At 49.1% G+C, this 11,486-nt stretch overlaps 1 protein-coding gene across 1 annotated transcript in view; it reads right to left on the bottom strand.

Annotated features, from left to right (window-relative positions):
• LOC130295739 (zinc finger protein 850-like) overlaps nt 1–11,486 on the bottom strand; it is a 60,203-nt gene that overhangs the window by 33,769 nt on the left and 14,948 nt on the right. The window contains exon 7 of the mRNA XM_056546837.1: nt 8,332–8,505. Coding sequence (XP_056402812.1) covers nt 8,332–8,505 — 174 coding nt within the window. The remainder of the gene's footprint in view (nt 1–8,331; nt 8,506–11,486) is intronic.

The raw sequence follows: 11,486 nt of genomic DNA, 5'->3' as shown, positions 1-11,486 counted from the left end.
AGACCCCTCCATTACTGTATAATGTCCCAGCATTCCCAGCAGGGTCACCTCTCCAGTCAGCACCAGACCCCTCCATTACTGTATAATGTCCAGCATTCCAGCAGTGTCACCTCTCCAGTCATCACCAGACCCCTCCATTACTGTATAATGTCCCAGCATTCCAGCAGTGTCACCTCTCCAGTCATCACCAGACCCCTCCATTACTGTATAATGTCCCAGCATTCCCAGCAGTGTCACCTCTCCAGTCATCACCAGACCCTCCATTACTGTATAATGTCCCAGCATTCCCAGCAGGGTCACCTCTCCAGTCAGCACCAGACCCCTCCATTACTGTATAATGTCCCAGCATTCCCAGCAGTGTCACCTCTCAGTCATCACCAGACCCCTCCATTACTGTATAATGTCCCAGCAGTGTCAACCTCTCAGTCATCACCAGACCCCTCCATTACTGTATAATGTCCCAGCAGTGTCACCTCTCCAGTTATCACCAGACCCCCTCCATTACTGTATAATGTCCCAGCATTCCCAGCAGTGTCACCTCTCCAGTCATCACCAGACCCCTCCATTACTGTATAATGTCCCAGCAGTGTCACCTCTCCAGTCATCACCAGACCCCTCCATTACTGTATAATGTCCCAGCATTCCCAGCAGGGTCACCTCTACAGTCATCACCAGACCCCTCCATTACTGTATAATGTCCCAGCAGTGTCACCTCTCCAGTCATCACCAGACCCCTCCATTACTGTATAATGTCCCAGCATTCCCAGCAGGGTCACCTCTCCAGTCATCACCAGACCCCTCCATTACTGTATAATGTCCCAGCATTCCAGCAGTGTCACCTCTCCAGTCATCACCAGACCCCTCCATTACTGTATAATGTCCCAGCATTCCCAGCAGTGTCTCCTCTCCAGTCATCACCAGACCCCTCCATTACTGTATAATGTCCAGCATTCCCAGCAGTGTCTCCTCTCCAGTCATCACCAGACCCCTCCATTACTGTATAATGTCCCAGCATTCCCAGCAGGGTCACCTCTCCAGTCATCACCAGACCCCTCCATTACTGTATAATGTCCCAGCATTCCCAGCAGTGTCTCCTCTCCAGTCATCACCAGACCCCTCCATTACTGTATAATGTCCCAGCATTCCCAGCAGTGTCACCTCTCCAGTCATCACCAGACCCCTCCATTACTGTATAATGTCCCAGCATTCCCAGCAGTGTCACCTCTCTAGTCATCACCAGACCCCTCCATTACTGTATAATGTCCCAGCAGTGTCACCTCTCCAGTCATCACCAGACCCCTCCATTACTGTATAATGTCCCAGCATTCCCAGCAGTGTCACCTCTCCAGTCATCACCAGACCCCTCCATTACTGTATAATATCCCAGCATTCCCAGCAGTGTCACCTCTCCAGTCATCACCAGATCCCTCCATTACTGTATAATGTCCCAGCATTCCCAGCAGTGTCACCTCTCCAGTCATCACCAGACCCCTCCATTACTGTATAATGTCCCAGCAGTGTCACCTCTCCAGTCATCACCAGACCCCTCCATTACTGTATAATGTCCCAGCAGTGTCACCTCTCCAGTCATCACCAGACCCCTCCATTACTGTATAATGTCCCAGCATTCCCAGCAGTGTCACCTCTCCAGTCATCACCAGATCCCTCCATTACTGTATAATGTCCCAGCATTCCAGCAGGGTCACCTCTCCAGTCATCATCAGACCCCTCCATTACTGTATAATGTCCCAGCATTCCCAGCAGTGTCTCCTCTCCAGTCATCACCAGACCCCTCCATTACTGTATAATGTCCCAGCATTCCCAGCAGGGTCACCTCTCCAGTCATCACCAGACCCCTCCATTACTGTATAATGTCCCAGCATTCCCAGCAGTGTCACCTCTCCAGTCATCACCAGACCCCTTCATTACTGTATAATGTCCCAGCAGTGTCACCTCTCCAGTCATCACCAGACCCCTCCATTACTGTATAATGTCCCAGCATTCCCAGCAGTGTCACCTCTCCAGTCATCACCAGACCCCTCCATTACTGTATAATGTCCCAGCATTCCCAGCAGTGTCACCTCTCTAGTCATCACCAGACCCCTCCATTACTGTATAATGTCCCAGCAGTGTCACCTCTCCAGTCATCACCAGACCCCTCCATTACTGTATAATGTCCCAGCATTCCCAGCAGTGTCACCTCTCCAGTCATCACCAGACCCCTCCATTACTGTATAATGTCCCCAGCATTCCCAGCAGGGTCACCTCTCCAGTCATCACCAGACCCCTCCATTACTGTATAATGTCCCAGCAGTGTCACCTCTCCAGTCATCACCAGACCCCTCCATTACTGTATAATGTCCCAGCATTCCCAGCAGTGTCACCTCTCCAGTCATCACCAGACCCCTCCATTACTGTATATCCCAGCATTCCCAGCAGTGTCACCTCTCCAGTCATCACCAGACCCCTCCATTACTGTATAATGTCCCAGCATTCCCAGCAGTGTCACCTCTCCAGTCATCACCAGACCCCTCCATTACTGTATAATGTCCCAGCATTCCCAGCAGTGTCACCTCTCCAGTCATCACCAGACCCCTCCATTACTGTATAATGTCCCAGCAGTGTCACCTCTCCAGTCAGCACCAGACCCCTCCATTACTGTATAATGTCCCAGCATTCCCAGCAGTGTCACCTCTCCAGTCATCACCAGACCCCTCCATTACTGTATAATGTCCCAGCATTCCCAGCAGTGTCACCTCTCCAGTCATCACCAGACGCCTCCATTACTGTATAATGTCCCAGCATTCCCAGCAGTGTCACCTCTCCAGTCATCACCAGACCCCTCCATTACTGTATAATGTCCCAGCAGTGTCACCTCTCCAGTCATCACCAGACCCCTCCATTACTGTATAATGTCCCAGCAGTGTCACCTCTCCAGTCATCACCAGACCCCTCCATTACTGTATAATGTCCCAGCATTCCCAGCAGTGTCACCTCTCCAGTCATCACCAGACCCCTCCATTACTGTATAATGTCCCAGCAGTGTCACCTCTCCAGTCATCACCAGACCCCTCCATTACTGTATAATGTCCCAGCATTCCCAGCAGTGTCACCTCTCCAGTCATCACCAGACCCCTCCATTACTGTATAATGTCACCAGCAGTGTCACCTCTCCAGTCATCACCAGACCCCTCCATTACTGTATAATGTCCCAGCATTCCCAGCAGTGTCTCCTCTCCAGTCATCACCAGACCCCTCCATTACTGTATAATGTCCCAGCATTCCAGCAGTGTCTCCTCTCCAGTCATCACCAGACCCCTCCATTACTGTATAATGTCCCAGCATTCCCAGCAGTGTCACCTCTCCAGTCATCACCAGACCCCTCCATTACTGTATAATGTCCCAGCATTCCCAGCAGTGTCACCTCTCCAGTCATCACCAGACCCCTCCATTACTGTATAATGTCCCAGCAGTGTCACCTCTCAGTCATCACCAGACCCCTCCATTACTGTATAATGTCCCAGAATTCCAGCAGGGTCACCTCTCCAGTCATCACCAGACCCCTCCATTACTGTATAATGTCCCAGCAGTGTCACCTCTCCAGTCATCACCAGACCCCTCCATTACTGTATAATGTCCCAGCATTCCCAGCAGTGTCACCTCTCCAGTCATCACCAGACCCCTCCATTACTGTATAATATCCCAGCATTCCCAGCCGTGTCACCTCTCCAGTCATCACCAGACCCCTCCATTACTGTATAATGTCCCAGCATTCCCAGCAGGGTCACCTCTCCAGTCAGCAGCAGACCCCTCCATTACTGTATAATGTCCCAGCAGTGTCTCCTCTCCAGTCAGCACCAGACCCCTCCATTACTGTATAATGTCCCAGCATTCCCAGCAGTGTCACCTCTCCAGTCATCACCAGACCCCTCCATTACTGTATAATGTCCCAGCATTCCCAGCAGTGTCACCTCTCCAGTCATCACCAGACCCCTCCATTACTGTATAATGTCCCAGCATTCCCAGCAGTGTCACCTCTCCAGTCATCACCAGACCCCTCCATTACTGTATAATGTCCCAGCATTCCCAGCAGTGTCACCTCTCCAGTCATCACCAGATCCCTCCATTACTGTATAATGTCCCAGCATTCCCAGCAGGGTCACCTCTCCAGTCATCACCAGACCCCTCCATTACTGTATAATGTCCCAGCATTCCCAGCAGTGTCTCCTCTCCAGTCATCACCAGACCCCTCCATTACTGTATAATGTCCCAGCAGTGTCACCTCTCCAGTCATCACCAGACCCCTCCATTACTGTATAATGTCCCAGCATTCCCAGCAGTGTCACCTCTCCAGTCATCACCAGACCCCTCCATTACTGTATAATGTCCCAGCATTCCCAGCAGTGTCACCTCTCCAGTCATCACCAGACCCCTCCATTACTGTATAATGTCCCAGCATTCCCAGCAGTGTCACCTCTCCAGTCATCACCAGACCCCTCCATTACTGTATAATGTCCCAGCAGTGTCACCTCTCCAGTCATCACCAGACCCCTCCATTACTGTATAATGTCCCAGCAGTGTCACCTCTCCAGTCATCACCAGACCCCTCCATTACTGTATAATGTCCCAGCATTCCCAGCAGTGTCACCTCTCCAGTCATCACCAGACCCCTCCATTACTGTATAATGTCCCAGCATTCCCAGCAGGGTCACCTCTCCAGTCATCACCAGACCCCTCCATTACTGTATAATGTCCCAGCATTCCCAGCAGGGTCACCTTTCCAGTCATCACCAGACCCCCCATTACTGTATAATGTCCCAGCATTCCCAGCAGGGTCACCTTTCCAGTCATCACCAGACCCCTCCATTACTGTATAATGTCCCAGCATTCCCAGCAGTGTCACCTCTCCAGTCATCACCAGACCCCTCCATTACTGTATAATGTCCCAGCATTCCCAGCAGTGTCACCTCTCCAGTCATCACCAGACCCCTCCATTACTGTATAATGTCCCAGCATTCCCAGCAGTGTCACCTCTCCAGTCATCACCAGACCCCTCCATTACTGTATAATGTCCCAGCAGTGTCACCTCTCCAGTCATCACCAGACCCCTCCATTACTGTATAATGTCCCAGCATTCCCAGCAGTGTCACCTCTCCAGTCATCACCAGACCCCTCCATTACTGTATAATGTCCCAGCAGTGTCACCTCTCCAGTCATCACCAGACCCCTCCATTACTGTATAATGTCCCAGCAGTGTCACCTCTCCAGTCATCACCAGACCCCTCCATTACTGTATAATGTCCCAGCATTCCCAGCAGTGTCACCTCTCCAGTCATCACCAGACCCCTCCATTACTGTATAATGTCCCAGCATTCCCAGCAGTGTCACCTCTCCAGTCATCACCACACCCCTCCATTACTGTATAATGTCCCAGCATTCCCAGCAGTGTCACCTCTCCAGTCATCACCAGACCCTCCATTACTGTATAATGTCCCAGCATTCCCAGCAGTGTCACCTCTCCAGTCATCACCAGACCCCTCCATTACTGTATAATGTCCCAGCATTCCCAGCAGTGTCACCTCTCCAGTCATCACCAGACCCCTCCATTACTGTATAATGTCCCAGCATTCCCAGCAGTGTCACCTCTCCAGTCATCACCAGACCCCTCCATTACTGTATAATGTCCCAGCATTCCCAGCAGTGTCACCTCTCCAGTCATCACCAGACCCCTCCATTACTGTATAATGTCCCAGCAGTGTCACCTCTCCAGTCATCACCAGACCCCTCCATTACTGTATAATGTCCCAGCATTCCCAGCAGTGTCACCTCTCCAGTCATCACCAGACCCCTCCATTACTGTATAATGTCCCAGCATTCCCAGCAGTGTCACCTCTCCAGTCATCACCAGACCCCTCCATTACTGTATAATGTCCCAGCATTCCCAGCAGTGTCACCTCTCCAGTCATCACCAGACCCCTCCATTACTGTATAATGTCCCAGCATTCCCAGCAGTGTCACCTCTCTAGTCATCACCAGACCCCTCCATTACTGTATAATGTCCCAGCAGTGTCACCTCTCCAGTCATCACCAGACCCCTCCATTACTGTATAATGTCCCAGCATTCCCAGCAGGGTCACCTCTCCAGTCAGCACCAGACCCCTCCATTACTGTATAATGTCCCAGCATTCCCAGCAGTGTCACCTCTCCAGTCATCACCAGACCCCTCCATTACTGTATAATGTCCCAGCATTCCCAGCAGTGTCACCTCTCCAGTCATCACCAGACCCCTCCATTACTGTATAATGTCCCAGCAGTGTCACCTCTCCAGTCATCACCAGACCCCTCCATTACTGTATAATGTCCCAGCATTCCCAGTAGTGTCACCTCTCCAGTCATCACCAGACCCTCCATTACTGTATAATGTCCCAGCATTCCCAGCAGTGTCACCTCTCCAGTCATCACCAGACCCCTCCATTACTGTATAATGTCCCAGCAGTGTCACCTCTCCAGTCATCACCAGACCCCTCCATTACTGTATAATGTCCCATCATTCCCAGCAGTGTCACCTCTCCAGTCATCACCAGACCCCTCCATTACTGTATAATGTCCCAGCATTCCCAGCAGTGTCACCTCTCCAGTCATCACCAGATCCCTCCATTACTGTATAATGTCCCAGCATTCCCAGCAGGGTCACCTCTCCAGTCATCACCAGACCCCTCCATTACTGTATAATGTCCCAGCATTCCCAGCAGTGTCTCCTCTCCAGTCATCACCAGACCCCTCCATTACTGTATAATGTCCCAGCAGTGTAACCTCTCCAGTCATCACCAGACCCCTCCATTACTGTATAATGTCCCAGCATTCCCAGCAGTGTCACCTCTCCAGTCATCACCAGACCCTCCATTACTGTATAATGTCCCAGCATTCCCAGCAGTGTCACCTCTCCAGTCATCACCAGACCCCTCCATTACTGTATAATGTCCCAGCATTCCCAGCAGTGTCACCTCTCCAGTCATCACCAGACCCCTCCATTACTGTATAATGTCCCAGCATTCCCAGCAGGGTCACCTCTCCAGTCATCACCAGACCCCTCCATTACTGTATAATGTCCCAGCATTCCCAGCAGTGTCACCTCTCCAGTCATCACCAGACCCCTCCATTACTGTATAATGTCCCAGCATTCCCAGCAGTGTCACCTCTCCAGTCATCACCAGACCCCTCCATTACTGTATAATGTCCCAGCATTCCCAGCAGTGTCACCTCTCCAGTCATCACCAGACCCCTCCATTACTGTATAATGTCCCAGCAGTGTCACCTCTCCAGTCATCACCAGACCCCTCCATTACTGTATAATGTCCCAGCAGTGTCACCTCTCCAGTCATCACCAGACCCCTCCATTACTGTATAATGTCCCAGCAGTGTCACCTCTCCAGTCATCACCAGACCCCTCCATTACTGTATAATGTCCCAGCATTCCCAGCAGTGTCACCTCTCCAGTCATCACCAGACCCCTCCATTACTGTATAATGTCCCAGCAGTGTCACCTCTCCAGTCATCACCAGACCCCTCCATTACTGTATAATGTCCCAGCATTCCCAGCAGTGTCACCTCTCCAGTCATCACCAGACCCCTCCATTACTGTATAATGTCCCAGCATTCCCAGCAGTGTCACCTCTCCAGTCATCACCAGACCCCTCCATTACTGTATAATGTCCCAGCAGTGTCACCTCTCCAGTCATCACCAGACCCCTCCATTACTGTATAATGTCCCAGCAGGGTCACCTCTACAGTCATCACCAGACCCCTCCATTACTGTATAATGTCCCAGCAGTGTCACCTCTCCAGTCATCACCAGACCCCTCCATTACTGTATAATGTCCCAGCATTCCCAGCAGTGTCACCTCTCCAGTCATCACCAGACCCCTCCATTACTGTATAATGTCCCAGCATTCCCAGCAGTGTCACCTCTCCAGTCATCACCAGACCCCTCCATTACTGTATAATGTCCCAGCATTCCCAGCAGGGTCACCTCTCCAGTCATCACCAGACCCCTCCATTACTGTATAATGTCCCAGCATTCCCAGCAGTGTCACCTCTCCAGTCATCACCAGACCCCTCCATTACTGTATAATGTCCCAGCATTCCCAGCAGTGTCACCTCTCCAGTCATCACCAGACCCCTCCATTACTGTATAATGTCCCAGCATTCCCAGCAGTGTCACCTCTCCAGTCATCACCAGACTCCTCCATTACTGTATAATGTCCCAGCAGTGTCACCTCTCCAGTCATCACCAGACCCCTCCATTACTGTATAATGTCCCAGCATTCCCACCTCTCCAGTCAGCAGCTCCATCATCTTGTTGATCAGTTCTAGGATCTTCTGTTCATCCATTTCCTCATGTATCAGGGGGTGAGGTGGGGGCCCCGGGATTGGGCTCAGGGTTCTTCCCCATCCTTCACACACAGGGGCCCGACAGCGCCCACTAGAGGACTTCTTCACTACTGTGTAATCCTGTGTATGGAGAGACACATTAATATCACTACATACATTCCCAGAATCCCTCACCTCTCCAGTCATATCCATCTGTTATTACATAGATAACAATGAGGTCATGTGACATCTCTCCCAGAATCCCTCACCTCTCCAGTCATATCCATCTGTTATTACATAGATAAGAATGAGGTCATGTGACATCACTCCCAGAATCCCTCACCTCTCCAGTCATATCCATCTGTTATTACATAGATAAGAATGAGGTCATGTGACATCACTCCCAGAATCCCTCACCTCTCCAGTCATATCCATCTGTTATTACATAGATAAGAATAAGGTCATGTGACATCACTCCCAGAATCCCTCACCTCTCCAGTCATATCCATCTGTTATTACATAGATAAGAATGAGGTCATGTGACATCACTCCCAGAATCCCTCACCTCTCCAGTCATATCCATCTGTAATTACATAGATAAGAATGAGGTCATGTGACATCACTCCCAGAATCCCTCACCTCTCCAGTCATATCCATCTATTACATAGATAAGAATGAGGTCATGTGACATCACTCCCAGAATCCCTCACCTCTCCAGTCATATCCATCTGTTATTACATAGATAAGAATGAGGTCATGTGACATCACTCCCAGAATCCCTCACCTCTCCAGTCATATCCATCTGTAATTACATAGATAAGAATGAGGTCATGTGACATCACTCCCAGAATCCCTCACCTCTCCAGTCATATCCATCTATTACATAGATAAGAATGAGGTCATGTGACATCACTCCCAGAATCCCTCACCTCTCCAGTCATATCCATCTATTACATAGATAAGAATGAGGTCATGTGACATCACTCCCAGAATCCCTCACCTCTCCAGTAAGCCGGAAGAGTATCTGTAGGGTGAGGTCTATTATCCTGTCGGCCATCTTGTTCCTGTCTCTCTCCATGGTTGATCAGGAAACTTCTCTTATATAGAAGATGTCAGCAGAGGATCCTGGGTTGGAGAAACCTGAAGGGAAGAAGAGGAGACAAAACAAAGAAGATAAAAGATATGAAAGAGTTCTGGGTCATGTGATGGTCAATGGAGAAATAAAGAGCAGGTCCTGAATGGGTTAATGGTGCTGTCCCCTCCCCCACCCCTCCTGATGACCACACACACATACCTCCACCTGCAGACTGTACAGAGCCGTGTACTTACCCTGTGCTTACACCACCTGCCATGATGTCACAGTCATGTGATCAGTCACATGGAGAAAGAGGAGGAGGAGTCACATGATCAGGGGCTGCTGCTCTAGGCTCATCTGCTCAGTGTATGCAGGACTCTGCTGTGCTGGTTGTGATCGCTGCTGGATGAGCTGAAGTTATGTGTATGCAGCAGAGCTGTGTGTGTGTGATGTGCGTGGTGCAGAGCTGTGTATGTGTGTGTTATATATGTCTGCAGCAGAGCTGTGTGTAATGTGCATGTAGCTGAGCTGTATGTGTACACAGTAGAGCTGTATATGTGTAATGTACATGTAGCTGAGCTGTATGTGTACACAGTAGAGCTGTATACGTGTAATGTGCATGTAGCTGAGCTGTGTGTACACAGTAGAGCTGTATATGTGTAATGTGCATGTAGCTGAGCTGTATGTGTACACAGTAGAGCTGTATATGTGTAATGTGCATGTAGCTGAGCTGTATGTGTACACAGTAGAGCTGTATATGTGTAATGTGCATGTAGCTGAGCTGTATGTGTACACAGTAGAGCTGTATACGTGTAATGTGCATGTAGCTGAGCTGTGTGTACACAGTAGAGCTGTATACGTGTAATGTGCATGTAGCTGAGCTGTGTGTACACAGTAGAGCTGTATACGTGTAATGTACATGTAGCTGAGCTGTATGTGTACACAGTAGAGCTGTATATGTGTAATGTACATGTAGCTGAGCTGTGTGTACACAGTAGAGCTGTATATGTGTAATGTACATGTAGCTGAGCTGTGTGTACACAGTAGAGCTGTATATGTGTAATGTACATGTAGCTGAGCTGTGTGTACACAGTAGAGCTGTATATGTGTAATGTACATGTAGCTGAGCTGTATATGTGTAATGTGCATGTAGCTGAGCTGTATGTGTACACAGTAGAGCTGTATATGTGTAATGTGCATGTAGCTGAGCTGTATGTGTACACAGTAGTGCTGTATATGTGTAATGTACATGTAGCTGAGCTGTATGTGTACACAGTAGAGCTGTATATGTGTAATGTACATGTAGCTGAGCTGTATGTGTACACAGTAGAGCTGTATATGTGTAATGTACATGTAGCTGAGCTGTATGTGTACACAGTAGAGCTGTATATGTGTAATGTACATGTAGCTGAGCTGTATGTGTACACAGTAGAGCTGTATATGTGTAATGTACATGTAGCTGAGCTGTATGTGTACACAGTAGAGCTGTATATGTGTAATGTACATGTAGCTGAGCTGTATGTGTACACAGTAGAGCTGTATATGTGTAATGTACATGTAGCTGAGCTGTATGTGTACACAGTAGAGCTGTATATGTGTAATGTACATGTAGCTGAGCTGTATGTGTACACAGTAGAGCTGTATATGTGTAATGTACATGTAGCTGAGCTGTATGTGTACACAGTAGAGCTGTATATGTGTAATGTACATGTAGCTGAGCTGTATGTGTACACAGTAGAGCTGTATATGTGTAATGTACATGTAGCTGAGCTGTATGTGTACACAGTAGAGCTGTATATGTGTAATGTACATGTAGCTGAGCTGTATGTGTACACAGTAGAGCTGTATATGTGTAATGTACATGTAGCTGAGCTGTATGTGTACACAGTAGAGCTGTATATGTGTAATGTACATGTAGCTGAGCTGTATGTGTACACAGTAGAGCTGTATATGTGTAATGTACATGTAGCTGAGCTGTATGTGTACACAGTAGAGCTGTATATGTGTAATGTACATGTAGCTGAGCTGTATGTGTACACAG

The sequence above is a fragment of the Hyla sarda genome, chromosome 1 (genome assembly GCF_029499605.1).
Source record: "Hyla sarda isolate aHylSar1 chromosome 1, aHylSar1.hap1, whole genome shotgun sequence".
Lineage (NCBI taxonomy): Eukaryota > Metazoa > Chordata > Amphibia > Anura > Hylidae > Hyla > Hyla sarda.
The sequence above is the reverse complement of the archived record's forward strand: the minus strand, read 5'-3'. Positions and strand labels throughout refer to the sequence as shown.